Below are 20,120 nucleotides of genomic sequence, written 5' to 3'. Positions count from 1 at the left end.
ATCACCAAGCCAAGTGCCCAAGGCTAAAGGTTACATGCCAAGCACTGCTCCAGTACCACAAGACCAACCAGGAGAAGACCATCAGTCTAGGAGCCTCTTCAGGTAAGTCTGGCACCAAATCCCTGGGAAATTGCTTATCAGCAAATTGGTTATCTATTGGTTATTACACCCAACCCTGCAGAGGCAAGAAGAGCAGGTGTGCTGGGTTACAGCAGCCCCTGATGATCTGATCTTCTCCAGCCCCAGCACGGTGTGACCCAGCCTGCAGGACCCAGAGCAGCTCCAGCTCAAACCCACCAGCATCTCCAGGGCCTGGGCAGAGGACTTGGCCTCCAATGTCACCTTCCCCCGTCTCTTCTTGTCCTCACTACTGGAGCCTTTTGTGCTGATTTTGGGATTTCCACAGCCTTGGAACACCTGAAAAACAAACCAAACTCTCTATCCCATATTTCAATGCCATTCCTTTAATTATTTAACACTCCACAGTTATGGGTTTTTTTCCCTTCTTAAGGATATTTATCCTTCCTATTGCCAAGATTCTCAGAGATTCTGGCTTAGTTTCTAGTGCAGATGTGTTTTCAGCACATTGTAACTGGTTTTGGTTACCACTATCAAGCAAAATATTCAGCAGTAACACATGTTTTTGGATGAGTCGCCAATATTGATATTAAATTATTTATAGCAATTTTATCTGTTCTTCTTATGACTGGAAAATAAAATCCTTGGAAGAAAAAGATGGGAGTTGCTCACACTCATTGCCTCAGTGCTGTGGGCTTCAAGACTACAGAGCATGGGAGCTTCACTGACAGACAACAGACTGATGTGGGACTATCCCCATGGCTCCTGCAATCAACATCCCCACTTGGGAAATCAGTGTGCCTCCAGCAGGGCACTGCCAGGACAGCAGACGTGCCACAGTCTGTCAGGTTGGATGCTTCAGGGGCACATGAGGCAGCAGGGCTGATTTATGTGCTCTCTTCAGGTACCTCCTATCACCCTACCTACCTGCCCGGGGGGGCTTTGTGGCCAGAGAGCAGCAGAAGCACTGGGAAGGTCCAAACTCTCCTACCTGGCCTCTAGGGTGAGGTGAAGGGTGGAAAATCCAGCTTCTCCCAGCCTCTGCATCAGCAGATCACCAGGGCTGGGCAGCTGAGCCCCACTGGTGCCAGGAGAGCTCAGAGGGACAAAGCACCAGAGCCCAGGAGGGACTTGGCACTGTCAGTCTGAGTCAGGATGGGCCAGCCTTTACAAAGGAACCCACCCGATTTGAAAAGAGGGCTCCAAGCTCGTTGTGGTGCCAGGGAGCTGTCACAAGTTGTTGATAAACCTTGCCTGGTGTCCCCTTGAAGCAGAGGAGGCAGGGCCAGGCAGAGCTCTGCTGGCACAGCTCGTGCCACCTGCTGAAGGTGCTGGCTCAGCCACGTGCTAACCTGGCCAGGAGCCCCTGGCTGTGAGGGGGACACTGTCTGAGGGACACTCAGCCTCCAAAGGCCCTCCTGGGTGCCCTGTCCTGCTGGCCAGATGGATCAGATGACTGCAGCAGCTCAGCACCAAGCCACTTTGTTTGTTCATCGGTCTTCTTAGCTCTGTGCAAAAAAAAACCCACCCTGAAAAGTGCATGTAGAGCATTTTCAACTTGGTTCTACCAAAACAAAACCCTGGTTTCACTGCTCTATCTTGCTGGCCCCTTCCCAGGAGATAAAATCTGGGGAGGTGTCCAGGAGAGGGGCAGTTCCAGCACAGTTGAACCAAGGTGAACCTCTTGCCACTCCAAATGCTTCAGGTGAGAGATGCAAACTGCTGCTGGAGAAAACAACTGCAGCAGACTGAGGGGCCAACAGTCCCTGAACAATGAGAGCAAACATGCATTTGCAGCCTCTGACAGCTCCTGCTGCCTGAAATTCATGAGAGCCACAGGGAGGAGGGGAAGTGTGAGGAAGCAGGGAGGGCTCTGTGCTGCCCTGAGCACAAGGCTTGGTACCACAAGTGCTTCTTTAGAGCTTCACCCAGCTCCCAGGACAGTCTGTGACAGGGTGGCACTGGGGTAAGGGCCACTCCTGGCTCCTCTCCAAGAAGGCATTCTGTGGGGAGGAGGGCACCCTGTGCAGGTGCAGCTGCAGGAGCCAGAGGCTGTAAGCTGCCCACCCTTGGCATAACAAAGGGCACAGGACCTGTGGCACTGAGAGAGCCAGGTCACACTTCTACATGCTTGGACTGTGAGGGGATAAAAGCCATGGGGTTCCTTTGTTGGCCTCAGAGGCACCAGCTCAAGCTTTATTTGTGTTACTGTGCTGTCAATAAATTGCTTTATGGAAGGAGAGGTCTGACACTGCCATGGGAAACCTGGGGTGGAACCAGTGAGGAGACCTGGTCTGGCTGTGTGAGTGGGGTGTGCAGGAGGCAAGCAGGGACCTGGGGGTTGTGACCTGCCACTCCCAGGGGCTGCAGGGACAGTGTCTGACGGTGGGAGAGTGGCTGCCAGACGCCTCCTGACTGCTCACACTGGGAGGATACCTTAACAGCAGTGCCCTTGGCCTGGGTCATGTCCCTGCCTCTGAGATTGCCAGGATTGGCCTGGGACAGCCCTGAACTCAGCTGACAATACCATCCTCCATCTGATAGCTTTGCCATGCTCAAAACCAGAACTCAGAGCTTGGCAGCTCCTGCCCTCTGCCAGCTGTGCCACCAGCAGAGTGCTCCATTCACCTGGTCACCAGGTCATACTGAGGAGCTTATCAATCCTGTTTGGTTGCTCCAATCAAACACCAGTTATACTGCATAGCCCCTTTCATGTCACCAGATTTACTGTATTCCCCTTGGAAACACCTTTCTCTGCAGATGATGCTATGTTTTCCCACACCATGGATTTGCTTTTATGTGGAAAGCCTTAGTCCCACCTAATGAGGGAAGAAAGAACATTGCCTTTCATGTCAGAAAAGAAACCTAACCCAGCACTTGGATGCACTCAGCTGTTAGTGCTTTGATGTGTGCCAGTGAATTCCTGTTTGCCAAGCAGCACTTCTGGCCCTTCCCTTATCCAAAACACAGTTAGGACCTGTCCCACTTCTTTCATCTGCATCTCTGCCCTGACTGTGGGATAGCTGCAGGACCTGGGGAGTGTCAGGGCAGAAGGCAGGAGCCCTGGAGGGCTGCTTTTGTTCCCAAGGCTTCTCTCACCTGCAGCTACAGAGGTGACTATGGTTAAGTGGAGAAATACACTAAAAATAGAAGACCAACAGAAGAGACCTTCATGATACTTCTTGGGAGACAGGTGAGCCTCAGGAGAGCCAGGTTTGTACTCTCCAGATGGACTGCCAGATTGCAGCTCTGTCCCCTGGCACCACCTGATAGCCCAGTGTTCCCACTGCAGGAGATCCCCTCGGGGCAGGTTAGAGCAGCTGTCTCCTGTCACTGGGGACTGTGCACTTGTGTAAACGCCTCAGCTCAGCCAAAACAGCTCAAAACTCTTCAGCACAGAGGGCCCTGACAGCAAATGGCACATGCACCCCCCTCATCACTGTGTATACAGTCCCACCTCCTGTGCCTGTGGCCAAAGGAGGCTGGCTGGATGTGGCAGGGAGCACCTGCAAAGGTGGAGAGAACAACTCTGCCTGTGTCAGATGGGTGGTCGGAAACCAAGGCAATTTATCATTAAAAGAGAGGGCATTTGCTCTCTCTCACTCTTCCTCTCTCCCAGTTTGTCACAGACATCTTTTGTAAAAAATCCTTTCTTTGGGATTTTTTCCTTCTGGGAAGCTGAGGCCCCAGAAAAGGAATGTAGACAATGGTTATCTGCTGCTGTGGAATGCAACAGGTGCATCTGGGATTGGTCCATGTTGCATCTGTACAATTAAGGGCCAATCACAGGCCGAGCTCTCTCTGGGACAGAATCAGAGAGAGCTCCTTTGTTTATTCATTCCTTTTCTATTCTTAGCTTGCTAGCATTCTGAGAACCTTTCTCTCTATTCCTTTTAGTATAGTAATAATGTAATATATATCATAAAATAATAAATCAAGCCTTCTGAACATGAGGTCAAGATTCTTGCCTCTCTCTTCACCTTGCAACCCTTGCAAGCCCGGCAACACCAGTTCAGCTGAAGAGTGAGCACAAAAGAGCACCTGGTCGTGGCAGTGGCACATGATGTGGTCTCAGGCAGGCCCAGGCACACTCTCCTACCTTGCTTGTGATGGAATCCTTGTTCTCCTGCAGGTTGGAGATGGCTTCAGCAATCCTCATGTGGATGGTGCCTATGACAGTGTCCACGTTGTAGGGCCCGTCGATGCGGTCGGCCACCCCCATGAGGGAATCTGCAGAGCAAGGCAGGCACACTCTCACCACCACTCTGGGCACAGCAAGGCAGAGATCAGCTCATGCTGGCTGGGACAAGCTGCTGGGCCCTTGGCAGGTCTCCTTGCTGGGGGACACCTCTCCATGTTCACCACTGCTCAGGTGCACACTTGTTTTCCCTAATTTATGTAGGGACAACCACTCTCTGTGGCAAAGGAACCTCCTGCAAATGGTAAATACACTTTGGGTAGTGTTCACCCAGAGTAACCAGCATTTCCCTGGGGGATACAGAAAGGAAGACCACAAAACTCATGTAGAATTATTAAGAAACAGCAATACTTGGCCCTCACCCTCCTAACTCAGTGCATGTCTCCAGCAAAGCACTGCAGCCAGGAGAAAGTGGGAGAACTGGGGTCAATAAGGTGCCAGGGACAGTGGATGTGGGAAATGGCTTCTGTGGCAGTGAAGGAGGGAGAAAAGCCGTAATTGTTGTCACCTTCACCTCTGGAAGGACAACAGCCAGGGAGACATCAGGCTATACAGGTACTCAAGCAGACCAGAATTAACTGGCAAACAGCACAGGGAGTGACTGAGGGCTGCCTCAGCTCCTCTGGAAAGCTCTGCTGTCCCAGCACTCCCACCTGCCCTGGAGGCTCCTGCTTGCATGGCTGCTTTGGGACTGTGCTTGGATACTGCTGGATTTTGGATGGTTGCATTACTGTATAGAATTTTCTGTAAATCCATTTCCCACAGCTTACAAAGAATTACCAATCTCTGCCTACCCCCAGAGACAATTCTCAACGCTCCAGCTGGGTCTGAAGGAGGGACAGCCTATATGCTCTCAATATAAGGGGGTGAATTTTGGTAACTTTTTGTATTCTGGTAAATAAAATCTCCTGTAACACTGAAAAGCTTGCAGTTTAACTTTGCTGCCACTCAGGGGTTGTGGTGTCATCTTTGAGACTGTATATTTCAGACAAATAGTGCCTTGAAGAGGCACTAATCTTGAGATACAAACATTTAAATCAAAGGTTGCAGCCCTAAACAGTGAAAAATTATATCTGAACCACTTACTATAAAAATCTCCCTTAATTTGACCTGCCCTAATTTGTCAAACTGAAAGAGAAACTCTGTTTTTAGTGTAACAAAGTCATCTCTGGCTACACAGAAGGGCCTGGAGAAGGGTGAAGGAAGGACACCACCAGTGAACTGCTGCCTCTGACTCCATAATTTGCTCCCATCCTTGATCAGTCTGTGACCTCTGACACTGAAATGTAAAACTGCAATTTGAAAGAAGCTCCAATTTCCTCCTAGCTGTCACCCCTTGACAGCGTCTCTTGGGAAGAGGAAGCCAGAATAAATGCAAAATGCACATGGAACTGCTTCCCTGTCAATCAAGGAAAGCTGTACAGCAGTGTTCTAGGAGAGGCTGTCATCCTGCCAGGAGAGAGTGACAGGAACAGTTGGCTGGCTCTGGTCAGAAAGGCCAAAGGGCCACCAAAGCCCTGGGGAAGGGACAATTCCTCCCCTCCTTTGCAGCAGGCTCCCAGTTGCTCCCACAGAGCATTTCCAGTTAGCTGTGGCACAGCTGGCCTGGGCACCTCTCCAGCAGTGCCTGCTCTGCCTCCCCATCCATGCTGCAGTGTCCCTCGAGAGGCAGGTGGCACTCCTTGACTTTGTGGGGTTTTGTCCTTAATGCCAACCCTGAGCCAGCCTGGGGGCTGCAGCTGGGGCTGAGCTGGCAGCTTTGCTGCCAAGGCAAGGCAAAACAAGGCCAAAGCCAAGGCCATGTCCTCTGGTGCTGCCTTCCCTGAGCCCAGACAAGGCAGCAAGGCTCCCTCAGGGCTCAGCGGGACAAAGAGAGGAGCTTGCTGGGCAATTCTGTGTGGGCACAAGGAGCTCTGAGAGCTTCACCAGTGCAAACAACGTCCCTGAGCCTCCCACCGCCCCCTCTGCTCGCCTAACACAGCCTCAGGGAGCCAGGGGTGATGAGGGGCAGCTGCAGCAGGGAGAGGCCATCTCACCCATCAGGTACTTCCACTCGGTGCTGAGGTCGGCCTGGTTGGCCAGGCAGCCCTTGACGACGTTCAGGCAGTAATTGTTGCAGGGCCTCACGCTGGCCATGCCGCGGCAGTGCGGGCAGTACATCAGCTTCATGATGGCGCGGGTGCACTCCTGGCTGAGGGACACCTGGGGGGGCAGGAACAGTCAGCACAGGGAGGGACAGGACACAGTCAGCACAGCCTGCTCAGGGGCATGGGGTGAACTGCCCTCTTCCCTGGGCGGAAGGAGCTGGCTGTGCTCTGAGAGGCAGCACATCCCCCTGGGGAATGGGCGAGGAAAAGCCATTTCCCCTCAGTGCCCCTTCTTCCCCAGCCATTTCCCCCTCAGTGCCCCTCCTTCCCCAGCCATTTCCCCCTCAGTGCCCCTCCTTCCTCAGCCATTTCCCCCTCAGTGCCCCTCCGTCCCCAGCCATTTCCCCCTCAGTGCCCCTCCTTCCCCAGCCATTTCCCCCTCAGTGTCCCTCCTTCCCCGGCCATTTCCCCCTCAGTGTCCCTCCTTCCCCGGCCATTTCCCCCTCAGTGTCCCTCCTTCCCCAGCCATTTCCCCCTCAGTGCCCCTCTGTCCCCAGCCATTTCCCCTCAGTGCCCCTCGTTCCCCTGCTCCTCCTCCCTGCTGAGGGACAGGAGCTCCGGGGCAGCTGCAGTGTCCCAGGCTGTGTTTGAGTCCAGGCTTCTGGGAAAAACCTGAGAGCACCATCCCGCTCAGCCAGGCCTGGTGGCCACAAGGACACCTCGGGCTGTCCACCAGCTGTGACCTGGACCCTGACATGGTGCATGTATGCCATCAGTGCCACCACCATGCCCTTCTGCAAGGTTCCCCACACACTGCACCTCCAGCGTCCCGGGGGATGCTCAGTGAGGCCCTGGACACAGAACCTTCCCAGCTGGTATCATTGGAAAGCAGAATAGTCCTGGGAGAAGACTTGCACAATTCAAATGTGAGAGCACTTGACACTGGGACGTGCTGGCTCTGTGAGCACTTCAGGAACTGCAGGCAGGCCTGGGCCAAGGAACGCTGTGCCAGCAGCTCACAGGCCCTGCGCATGCAGCTGGCTCTTTGCAGGACTCTGGAGGTGGCTCTGCCACCTTAAATTAAACCACAGAGCCAGCAGAGAGCAGGGCCACAGCCTGAGCAGCACAGCAGTGTCCCCCCAGCCCATCAGCCACGGGCCAGTGTCCCCAGCTGCCGTGGGCAAGGGCTGGCAGTGCACTGAGGGGTGAATAACAGCCTGGCAGGCCCTGCAGGGCTGCTGGCACTGCTCCACCTCACCCAGTCATGTTCTTTCCTCTTTTGTGGTCATTTTCTGTCTTTGCTCAGATCCATTTGCAATTCCTTTGTAAATCTTTTTAAATCATTTACAAAACAGAAACTGAATGTCTGTACGAAGTCTCCCTTCGTTCCAGATACTTGACACTCACAAGGAGCCCAGAGGGGAGAAAAGGGGCAAATCTTGAAAGGAGAAATCCCTGGGCCTCCAGCTGCAGCTGCAATGCTGAGAATTTTCTTTACTACTTGTGAAAAATACTTTGAATGTGGCATTCTGGGGGACTCCAGATTCAGTTCTGTACCCTTGGGAGAGTGTGAACCTGCTGAACCCAGTACCAGAGGCTGTATCAGAGAAAATCCTTAAGGTACCCCCTCCTGAAGCTGCCTGTGTGGTAGCTCCTCACTTCCAGTAAAACTTGGAAAAATATGCTGGATGGTGCTGAGGCTTCATTGGGCAGGAGTGTACTAACGTAGCCTTGTGAGAATCTTCTTCAGGATGAGGGCAAAAATTTCTAAGTTTTGGAGAGAGAACCCAAGCAGAGCCTGCTTCCCTGGCCTGGCAACCCAAGGGGACTGAAGATAAACCTGTGATGGAGGGGCTGAGCCTGGCAGGACCCCCCACATCCCAAATCCTCCCTCAGCCTCCTGGGCCAGCTCTGGGTCCCTGTCCTGGACAGCTCCTGCAGGCAGAGCCGGCTGCCATGTGCCTGTGCCACCAGGAGATGGAGGCTCTGTCCTGCTGCATCACACACACACTGCACCTTCACACAGGAGAACAGTGCAACCACCTCAGCGCTGCAACAAAGCACAGGGACAGGCAAACAAAGGAGCAGCTCATTTTTCACCTCAGGGTTTCAATAACCACGGCTGAATAGTGGCTGAAAAGACACCAGGTAAGAGCACAGTGCATGCCCGCACAGGCTGTAGCTCCAGACCTTCTGAAAGCAGAGCACTCACACAAAAAGCGGGGATGCAGATGGGAAAGGAGCTGTGACCTCCCCTTCCCCAGGCAGAGCAATCACCACCATGACACGGTGACACTCACAACACAATCTTATAGCCTGCCCAGGCCATCAGCTCCTGGCACAGCCCATGGCTGCTCATTCTGCTCATCCAGCTGTGGCCATGGGCACTGTCACCTCCCACTGCACAAACTGGGACCTGGGGCACAGCTGAGTCCTGAAATGTGCTGCTTCCCACAGCACTGAGGGCAGCCAGAGCACCCCACCATATGCCTTTCCCACACACAGCCCTGGTTGCACTGAGCAGATGTTTGGAGCAGAGGGAGCTGAAATGCTCTGGAAAACAGGAACACAGCTCTGCCTGCAGGAAGCACCCCTGTGCTGTGGGTCAGCCCCCCCAGGCTCAGAGGACAGCCACCAGCAAGGACACAAAGCTGCTGATACCCTGCCAGAGCCCATGGCAGGCACTGGGAGAGGCAAGAGACAGATTTTGGCTTAAAAAAGTAACTCCAAGGCCCTGTGCTGCAGAGAGCTGTCTTCTGTCCTCCTGCCCATGCCACTGCCACCAGCCACAGTGCCCATCACCAGCCACACCCCCGTGTCCATGCCTCTGCAGCTCCTCTGGGATGCTGCCACCTGCCTTGGGGCAGTGAGTGCAGCCAGCATTCAGTTGAGCTCAGTTTCAACTCCTGAGAGCATGGGGGGGGGGAAAAAAAGTACTTGTGCACCTCAGTTTCTGGATGGCAGAGGGTGCACTGGCATTCTGTCCCTCTCACAAGGTGGCTTTGTCTCCTGGAGGACAGTGCAGTGTCCCACTGCCCCAGGAGTGGGGCCTGGCCCCACAGCCTCCTCTGAGGACGAGCAGGTGACCATCCACCACCAGCACTGCTCTGTTCAGTCTGGCAGGTGTCGAGTGTTCAGCCTCATCTCCTGGCAGAAAGGATCAATACTAATTTGTGCAGGTGCAAGACACCAGGCTCCACTCCCTTTCCCCAGAGAAGGACTCCAGCCTGTCCTGTTGGCAGCAGCAGGCCTTTGGCACAGGCTGCAGAGATGAACTGAGAAAAAGAAGGATAAGGGAGCAGGAAGAGGAACCACACCAAATATTTTCTCTATGTTTTGCTTGGCCAGAGCTCAGTTTCTCACTGTTCCACCCAGCCCATGGACTACTGCTCCACACAGGGCAGCAGAGAGTGGGGGCTGGAGGCTACCAGAACCCTCCCAGCCCTGATCCTGCACCTTCTCTTCTTCTGGGGCACTTGCAGCATATAAGGAACAGAGTCCTTCAAACATCTCGGGGTGCTCATGGATTAGTTTGCTGATGTGAGCTTCCAGGTTTTTTTCATCCATGCAGTATCCACACAGGGGAATGCCAGCCCCAGTTTGGAGGGGCTGAGGATCCAACAACACAAGCAGGGGGCACTGCAGCTGTCCTGCCTCCCTTGGGCACACAGCTCCAGCAGTGCAGTGGGGAGAGGAGCTCCTGGGGACACACACACACCCCTCCCTCCCTGGCAGCTCCTCCCAGGTGAACTCCCCCCCAGAGGCAGTGAAGCAGTTTCTCCAGGCTGGAAAAGGCCAGACCAACCTCCACCTGCACACTGAGACATCTTCACCTCCCAGTGCTCCTGCTGTCACCCCTCACCTCCTGCTTCCCAGGAACCTGAAACACTGAGTTACCCCTGCTCAAGTGGGTGCCAGGTGAGACCTGCAGGGAGTCCCTCAGCTTCCCATACAGACCTGAACACCTGATGGGTCCATGAGCAACATCCATTCACACAGGTGGTCTGAGGGCAGGAGCATGGAAAGTCCTGCAGAGGGAGTGAAACCTGATCACACCGCTCCAGCTTTAACTGATCTGGCACAGCGTGAAGGAGTACATGACAATAATTGATTTCTCTAAGTGCCATCAAGCTGGCCCAGCCTGTGGCTGGTTCTCCTTTAAGGAGGCTTTAGTGGCACCTATAGTCTTTTCTTAGCTCAGTGACCTAGAAACTGCATTAAGATGTCAAGAGAACATCCACAATATGGTGGAGAAGCCACTTCCCAAGAATCTGAAGAAAAGATCATTATTATTGAGAGATATGGCTTGGAGCCAGGTCATTCATTCAGTTGTCAGAGGTATAAATAAAAATGCAAAATAAAGCTAAGCTCAGCTTAAAAATACATTGATTGTACGTCACTGCTCAGCTAAAATCCACATCCTCTATTCTGATCACAGTGACATCCACAGATACAGTCCTTTGAAGTGTAAGCCCAGTGATGAAGTGATAAGGAAAAAATGTTATCTTCTAAGATACACCCAAAATAGGGGAGAAATCTTACTGAGCAATAAATAATTTTAATTAAAACTACTTTACAGCTGGGGATCCAGTAGTAGCAATGACATGCACGGGGAACAGGTAGCTGCCTCATAAAAAGCCCAGTTCCACCACAAGCAGTGCCATTTCAAGGAGGCTGTCAGCAGCTCCAGCTCTGTGCTTCTCCATGGCCACTTCCCAAAGCCTCAGGTGCCCATGTTTTGGTGGTGGAGCCACCCAAACCCTTTGCAGGCTCTCCTGCCTCCTGCCCTGGTGCTGGAGCTCACCTCAGGTTCTGTGAGCTGGGATTTGCTGTGTGACTCCCTGGCACAGTGTTTGCTCAGCAACCAGCACACAACAGGCACGTGGGGAGATAATTTGACAGAAAATTGAGAACACATAATTCTCTATTCAGAGTGGCATTGGTTTCCTTAATTTTTCCTCCTCCTGAGCAACGTTTAAATCAATTACAGTGAAATTAATGACTTTCACAAGCCATTTGCTGAGAGGATGGGCTGGGGGATTAGGCACTAACTGGGTTCCTTGCCACCTCCTAGCCAATTTAGAAAACATTCAGTGTGAAAGGCTTTTAACAAAGAAAAAAAAGAGGCTCCTGCCATGTAGTTTATTAACATGTTTTCCAGGCAGAGAATCACAGACACACAGGAGGCAGGAGGATAACAAGAAGTCACCAACTCTCTCCCTCTGCACTTCAGGAGAGCAAAGTTACCCTTCACAGCACCTAAACACAGCTTTAGAACAATTATAAACTTTCTGAGGCACAAAAGTTTATAATTGTTATAAACAAAAGGGGAGGACAAAGTACTTGCATATGGGCAAGCACACAGCTCCAGTGCATGAGACAGCCCTGCAATGAGGGCCCAGAGACACCTGAGTGCTGCCAGCTCTGGCCATGGCCAGGCCTTTAGAGCCCACAGGACACAGCAGCACTCTGGCCAAAATGGGCTGCATTTCTCCAGAACAGAGGATAAAACCTTCCCATCCTTCCTCTGTGCCTGTGAAGAACAAATCAAACTTGTGATTTGCACGTTCAGCCCACGTTACCAACGTCTGCACACCTGCAGATGCTCAGAGGTAACAAGAGCAGATCTAGAGCCATGGAACACTTCTCCCTCAGCCCCACCGTGGTCTGTTCTGAAGCTCCTGCCCAGGTTCTGTGCTGATTTTCCAAATAACACCCACTGACCTGCAGGGCTCTTTTTGCAGTGTAAGATTTGGTGCAAACAGGGGTGCAGTTCCTGACCCTAGACTTTGCTCAGCCTGCAACACTGGCAGGGATTTTACTCTTCTGAACTGGGACCTGATTTGAGAGGTCTCACAGAAGAACAGAGGGGCAAAGAGGAGAGGCATTTTCTGTTATTACCTTAATGTCTAGTGCTTCAAAAATATCCAAAGCCTCCAAAAATACCCTGGGCTGTACTGGGGCATGAAAGGACCAAGGAAGTGATGATCTGACTTGCACACAGCTAAAAGCTGCTATACCCTCCTCACCCCAAAAAACATTTCTTTATACAAGTTAATTATTTCCTGAAAAGGTGTCTGAAGGACCAAAGTGTGGGATGCAGAGAGGAAGGCCTCAGGGAAGTGAAGAGATATTAATGCTGGGAGCAGCTCTGTCACATCCTGCAGTCACAGGGTCAAGCAATGATCCTTCCCTCCCATCCCAGCTTCCTGAGAGCTGGAGAAAAGTGGAGCTTTAGGAAGCCACAGGCACCTGGACAATCTTTTCCCCAGTGGCAAGCACCAAGCTCCAGCCAGAGCAGCACAGAGTGTTTGGGCTCTGCTCTCAGGCTCAGGATGCCCTCCAGGCATGGGACTGAGCCCAGGGCCAGTAGCAGGGCTTCTCTGTGCCCAGCAGGAGATGGGCAGCTCCTCTGGCACCCAGAGCCTGCAGCCAAGCTGCAGATGCTGCTTTTGAAGTAGTGGCTTCAAACAAAGGAAAGATAAAAAAAAAAAGAAGAATAAAAGAATTATCCGACCCCAAATCCTTTCTCCTTTTGAAGCCTGGCTTAAAAGCAAATGAGAACCTGCAGCCTAGTTGCAATGTGACTGGACTCCTCGGCCTTCAGGGACCTTTAAGTACATCTGAAAGGCATTTAACACCAATAAAATAAGTTGAGCTCTTGCTGGTATTTTTCCTACCCCCCTTCTCCCCTTGCACATTCCCCCCAGGCTGCTGTGAGCCATCTGTGCCTTGCTTCCCAGGGGAAGCAGGGTTAGGTAGAGTGGAGAGATGTGGGGATGGAGAGCCAGGCCAGCCTGGGTGAGAACTCCAGGCTGCTGGAAGTGCTGTCACAGCCCACAGATGTCAGAGGGACAGGGGCAGGGCAGCTGGTGGAGGGATGAGGCTGAGCTGGTCCTTAGCACTGCTGGTGGAGGTGATGTTCTCTGGGTTCTAGTACCTCTACAAATCTCACCCAAGGCAGTGTGAGGGTGGCCTGCAGGGAGCTCTCTGTGCTGTGGAGTTGGTGTTTCCCACACTGACCATGTCCCTGCCCCGTGGCTGCTCTCCCATTCCCTGCCTGGCTCTCATCTCCCAAGAGCAGTGCAGACCCAAGGTGGGCACTGGGACCTGTGATTTTGGTTTGGTGTGGGGTTGGTTGGGGTGAAACAAAACAGCTCCAGATGTGTCAGATATCTGTCAAAATGTGCCTGCACTGACTCTCAGGTCTGCTTTCCCAGGTAGAAGGCCTTGCTATCTGAATGGCCATTCTAACCTCCAGAAGCAGCAGTTAAACCCAGTGACATCAGAAAATGTAGGTTTCCAAAGCAAGGGATGCTCTGGAGCCAGCAGACACAGGCAGGTCTCACAGGCAGGCACTGGAGGCAGGAGCACCTGGAGCTGGAGACCTCCCCAGGGCTGGGGCTGAAGCAGCCACAAAGGCTGAGCCATTCCTGGCACCCTCACTCATGGGATTTGTAAAGGCAGGAGAGGGAAGTTCTGCCAGCTGTGAAAAAACCTTACTGTGGCAGTGTCTAAGGGAAAGCAGGTCAGCTCTTCAAGCCACGGATCAGGCTGTGTGTGCTGGGAAATGCAGGCAGGTATTCAAAGGCACTCCAATTACCCCAAATCCCTTGGCTGGAATCCTACAGTTGGGATAAAGCTGTCAGTGTGAAGAACAGCAGCTACAGAAACAGGTCAAGCAGAGGAGCTGATCCTGCTGGGCCAGCAGTGAGGAATGCTCCTGAGCTTCCTGTGGGATGCCCAGCAGCCCAGGAATGGGCTCAGAAAGCCAGCCCTGCTCTCTTTTAGAACAAACCAGCACTCTGAGGAGAGGTTTGTGTCTCACAGGGGAGTTGGCCAGCTCTGTGGTCAGAGCTGTCTGCAATGTGCCCATTTCACACTGGAAAACATTTCACTTTTACAGTCTCCTCGTGGAGGGACCCTCAAATATTATGATCAAAACCCAGAAGGGCTGTGATGTTCTTTGCCCCTCCACATGCATAACTGGAAATGTGCTCCATCCGCTGGGCAGTCAGTGGCCAGTTTCTCTGGTGACAGGAGGGGAGCTGCAGGTGTGCCCAGCCCTGGGCTGGTGCAGAGGAGCTGCTGTGGGGAGCACACCCTGCTCCCTCCAGCACATGGTCAGCAGCTGCCTTGTGCATGTTTATGCCAGCCCTGATGTAATTAGCACCTTGATGTGTGTTAAATGAACCAAGCTTTCCCATTTTTCAGAGTGAAACTCTAAAAGAAACAGCTGCAGGGCTGACAGAAATATGATTCTTTCAAAGTCTAATGAATTGTATAATCACTTCAGTCATTATTTTGCATCTTCCTTCCATAAATGCACAGCCACGAGTCCTTGGAGCACAGTGAGGTCTGAGCCTCACCAAGTCCATCATTCAGGATGCATCCAGTTCCCAAACCTGGCAGGGATGAGGGGTGAGCAGGGCACAGGCACAGCGTGCTGGGGGTGGCTGTGCTGGCTCTGGTGGCACAGGGGACACAGAAAATGCCAGCAGAGTCCAGAGCCCCTCCTGCTGTCACCCTTGTGTGATCAGTGCTCGCTGTGGGAGGGACAGGGAGGATGGAGGCTGATGCCAAATCCATGCCCTTCATGCTCCAGCACACCAGAGCTGCTGTTGGGCCTCAGGCCAGACAGACTGCCTGGGTCCAGCCCTGCCAGCCCAGCAGCCACACGGCCATTCTGCAGACTCAGGGAAAAAAAATTAAATATGATGGCTGGGGTAATCGAGGCAAACTGGGGTAGCAAAACAGGGAGGAACATTGTTCCTATCTCCCTCCAGGCAGTGGTGAGGGCACCTGGAGAGGGCAGTGACAATGGCTCCCACAGCTAATTGGGAGAGTCTATGTCTTTAGATTCCTGTCTAGTACCTAAGTGCCTTCAGATATTAAAAAGAGAGAGATCCACGTAGACAGACAGACTGCTGCCATGTCCTCTCCCTCCAGAGGATAATACTGCAAGCCAACACCTGCCTGTTCCACACACTCCCTGCTCTGCTCATTTAACACAGGTATTTCCAGCTGGTACAATTTTCAATCCTTTGAAAACTAGATTCAATTGACTTTTAACCACCAGGTAAATATGGGAGACATATATCTACTTTCCTGCATTATTTCTATTCTATTCAGAACACCTATGGGTTTTTATCCCTGAAGGGTTGTGATTGAAACATAATAAGGGATAGAAATACTGAAAAGTAATATGTGAAATACATAAGGATGTATTCAAGACTGCATGCTTCTCATCCAGCTTGATTTGAATCTATCCAAACAAATTCCAATGTTATTACAAAATTCCCTCCCCAGCAGTGCTGGAAAGGAGCAGTGGTGTGTGTGGGGCTGCTGTACCAAGGTGTTTAAAGCAAGAAGGCAGCTGGTGGCAGGGTGATGATGCAGGCAGCACAGCCAGCTCAGGGAAAAGGATATTAAGCTCCTGGGTTTGCAGGGGGAATTGGGCTGACTGGAACTTAGCTCTAAAATGGTTTCAGCCATGCAATCTCACATACAAACTGCCAGGGACAGCTGACTGGGCAAGAAAACACGAGGCACTTCAGCAGAGGGGACACTTCCCTTGGCAAGGAAGGGCAGGTCCAGCACCCTTCAAGGTCACCCAGCTGTGGGCCGGGCTGGGCAGCTGTGCCAGAGGCTGCAGGGACAAAAGGCAGCCAGTCCAGGAGCTGCTGCAGGACCTGTCCCTCAAGGTCAAGGGTTTATCTCAGCCTGGAGCCTCAGCTGGTCACAGGATGGGGTGTCTGCAGCACTGCAGGGTTCCCACCTGGCCCTTCAGCCCTCCTTGCCCTCCTCCTGAGCACAGCCAGTCCTGCAAAGGCTCCCTGGGGCTTTGTGCACCCAGTGGATTGCTGCTGAGCCTGCAGCACCACAGACCTCCAGCACAGGCACTGACAGCTCATTTTTGGAAAGCCTCACCAGTGGTTTGCAACAACAGGAAGGAAAACCAAAGAAAAGCCCAAGCTGCTCCAGCAGCTGCTGTTGGTACCTGGCTGTGGTGAGCTGCACACTCCCACATCCCCTCCTGCTGCTGGCACCAGCACCTGGGGTCCTGCTGCTCCCTGCTGCCACAGGGAAACTCTGCAGGACACAAACCCACACATCTCTGCCATGCAAACCTGCACAGCTCGGGGGCATTCACATATTCTTTGAACAGGGAGAGACATAATTCTCTCTCCCAGATTTTCTTGGGAAGCTGAAAGTCTGTGAGAAAGCTCAGACAAAGAAGGGAAACAATTCTTATCTTCACTTGCTGCATCTGTTGTTTGGCACATGTAGAATGTGTTATGGAGATTGTTTACCAAAAGGGATTTCTTAATTGGACTCTGGTGATGGTGTTTTGATTGATTGACCAATTAGGTGAAAGCTGTGTTGTGGCTGTCTGTAAGGGTCACAGGTCTTTCTTTAGTACAGTATAATACAGTATAATTTAATAAAGCATTTGTTCAGCCTTCTGAAATCATGGAGTCACAGCACATTATTCCCCACTCAGGGAGCTCATTGCCACAATACAGCTCCAAAGCCAGAGCTGGGATAACAGCCAGGGACAAGGAAATAAAAGTGGGGATATGAGGGTATTGCCACTCAACACTGCTGTGGAACAACACTCTCATAACATCTACTTACAAACACTAACACTGACTTCTCAGGATCAAGAGGAAGCCAATTTAGATAAATGATGAATACTTTTACAGAAGTGAAATCCTTTAAAAGAAATAACGTTATTTATGGATTTGTGTGCTTGCTGCTGATGCTCTCAAAAAAAAGATCAGCCACTGAAAGGATGGAGATGTCCCACCAAGCCATGGCAACAGAGTTCACTGCTCCTGAGATGCTTTAGCACAGAGGTTTCATAGGTGGGAAAAGAAGATTTTATCTTTGTTTAATTCAGTAAGATCAATTTTATTTCTACTTCACCAGAAAAGCAACTGAAAGCTGAAAGACAGAAGTGAAATATGTCCTTTCAAGCTGTGGAAAACAGTGGGTATGAAAGACGGCTGCAGTCTTAAAGGACATGAGGACCATACTGTCTTTGTTATGTTATTGACTTGTTGGAAATGCAAAACATGTTTAGATAAACATTATTTTCCATATGTCCTATCAGCACTTTCACTTAACCATTAAAAACATTTCTAAAAATCTATTTTTAGGACTTTTTAATTGGAATTTGGTTTCCAGACTGACCCACCATGTGTTTAAAAATTACTCATGTGGTAAATAGAAAAGCTGCCATGCACCTTATACAGAAAAGTTTAAAAAAATAAGACTGAAATAGATTGTGAAACATAGTATTGGCTAACTAAAAATGTACTGATAGTACATTCATTGGTGAAATTAAATACAGCATTTAGTGAAAAAGCTTATAAAGAAAATAATTGTATTTTGTTTCAAACTCAAGTGAGAATTAGCCTTAAGAACATCTACTGAGAAAAGGAAATGCAAACAGCTATTAAAATTGATTATTTGAGTAAATGTTTCTTGCTTATGTAGCTGGTCTTGCTTCACATCAATCTCCACTACCTTGGGAAAGCTTAAAATTTAGAAACAAGAACCAATGAAGACCCATCAAAGGAAAGATTGTCATAATAACTCATTTTCTGACTGATGAGCAAAATTCATTTCAAATCACTTCCTCCTGCTGCCTTTGGAAATGGAACATCATGTGTGTGCTCTCCTGACAGGCACAGGCTGCTGTCAGGGCTGCCAGGGGGCTTGGAGGGCTCTGGGCATTCTGGCATTGCCAGGGCAGCTCTCCTGAGTGCCCAGGGATGCAGGAATGCAGCACAGACTGGGCAGTGCCCTGTGTGCCCCTGTCCCCAGGGCACTCTGCAGCACAACTGACCCAGGGGGGCTGAGCAGTGAGAGCATCACGAGACAAACCCAGCCAGGGTCACAGCCACCACTGTTTGTCACCCTGCCTCTCCCTCAGGGCTTTCTGCTGCTGCTTATCAAGGGTTACCTCTCAGCCCTTGCCATTCCTTCTGTCCCAGCTTTGCTCTCCTGCTCCTGCAGTATCCCAGGTCACTTCTACCACGTCTGTTCCAGGAGTGTGCACAGCAGCTGCTCCCAGCAGGGAGGGAGGAGCTCGGGGCAGCAGTGAGGAGCTTTGGTTAGCAGTGAGGGAGGATCTCTGGGCTGCAGTGAGGGAGGATTCAGGGCAGCAGGGAGGGAGGATTCAGGGCAGGAGGGAAGATCTCAGGGCAGCAGGCAGGGAGGGTCTCAGGGCAGCAGCTGGCAGGCAGTGACTCCACCAGCACGAGGCCCTCTCCTGTTTGCATGATGCTCAGAGCTGGAGCAAATGCTGGTTTTGGGCAGCTGCCAATCTCACAGCCAACGACCAGGATCCTAAACAGAACTGGGAGATGTGTTGTCCCTCACGCTGGCACGCAGCATCCCTGGGGGAGCTCCTTCCTCAAGTGCCCTGCACTGGGGATTTTGTGGCTGCTGCGTCAATGCCAGCGATGAAAAACTCACTTGGCATTGTGCAACTTAGATGAAATCCTGCAATTTGTGCTGAAAGCACAGCTACAGGAACACAGAACTTGCCCATGAACACAGAGGTGCTGCCCTCACTGTGTGTCAGGGCAGGGTGCCAGCCTGCACATCCATCCTGCCCTGCCAGAGCCACACCAAGCCCAGCCCGGTCCCAGCCCAGATGGCAGCACTGCCACTGCTCTCTGTGCCAGGCCAGGTCAGTGCAGCAAGCACCAATCAGAAGTTTTAGGACTTGGTGTCAGAGCCTGCAGTCTTTCAGGGTGACTTTGCCTTGAAAGCTTGGATGGCAGTAAAGATGAAAAATGGTTCTGCCATTTTCTCCTCATCTGCCCTCAAACTATTTATGCCCAGCAGGTCTCAGAGGGGCTGCTCCCACACGTGGCTCCTGTTCCTATCCCTGGGCTGCCTCTGAGACTGGGGCAGCTGAAGGCTGGGGAAGAAACACCCTGTGGGCACAGTGAAGAGGGAGCAGGGATTAAAGAGATCTCATGAAATCCACGCCTGTAGCTCACTCAGGGAGGCTCTCCTCCACTTAAAGACAGCCAGGAGCTCTGGCAAACAGCATCAGCCCTTCTCTGGAGTGCCCAGTGACACTGCCTCTGCACAGGGACCCGAGACAGGGACAGAATCCAGGGGATACACTGAACTGGAAGTGTCCCAGAAGCTGAAACCAGGAATAGAAATCTATAGTTTTCCTGGGATTTGCAAATAAATAAATAAATAAAATCTATTTTTTCTGAAGTCCAAAGCTAGCTAATTTATTTCTAGGTGTTCATTTCAACAGGCCTCCTCAGTCCTCCGGACCAAAACACTCACCAGTGCCCCATATGAAATTCCAACTCAAAAAGATACTTTTAAAGACTGCTGCTACCAGCTGACAGGAAAGTTGAACTCCAGTTTCTGACCTTCTTCTGATGTCACAAGTACAGTACAACATGAAAAATGACTAGAACCAAGGCACCAGTTGTGGGTTGAGTCAAGCACTTCACATCTATTTGACACAAGTGTAAATCCACAACTAAAATGGCAGTAAAGAAGACGGAAAATGAGCCACTTTTGGTCCTCATTATGAAATCAGCTCTCAAGAAGGCTGTGCTGAGGTTTTCTGACTCAGTTCATGCAACAGCAACACACTGGGTTAACTGCAGTGTCAGGGAGGGCTCCAGTGAGAGAGGAACGGTTGGGACCCTCCTGGAAAACCCCCATCCTGAAGGAATGGACTGGGGGAAGCTGAGGGAAAAGGAGGATCT

General features: G+C 51.5%; 1 protein-coding gene across 1 annotated transcript in view; it reads right to left on the bottom strand.

Moving 5' to 3' along the window:
- Nucleotides 1-20,120, bottom strand: part of GPC1 (glypican 1) — a 208,532-nt gene that overhangs the window by 7,281 nt on the left and 181,131 nt on the right. The window contains exons 4-6 of the mRNA XM_059479216.1: nt 6,313-6,478; nt 4,178-4,308; nt 298-417 (exon numbers count right to left, since the gene is read on the bottom strand). Of these exons, the coding sequence (XP_059335199.1) occupies nt 298-417; nt 4,178-4,308; nt 6,313-6,478 (417 nt within the window). The remainder of the gene's footprint in view (nt 1-297; nt 418-4,177; nt 4,309-6,312; nt 6,479-20,120) is intronic.

This window comes from Ammospiza nelsoni, chromosome 10 (assembly GCF_027579445.1).
Source record: "Ammospiza nelsoni isolate bAmmNel1 chromosome 10, bAmmNel1.pri, whole genome shotgun sequence".
NCBI classification, from domain to species: domain Eukaryota; kingdom Metazoa; phylum Chordata; class Aves; order Passeriformes; family Passerellidae; genus Ammospiza; species Ammospiza nelsoni.
Note: the sequence above shows the minus strand (reverse complement) of the source record. Positions and strands in the feature narration are given on the sequence as shown.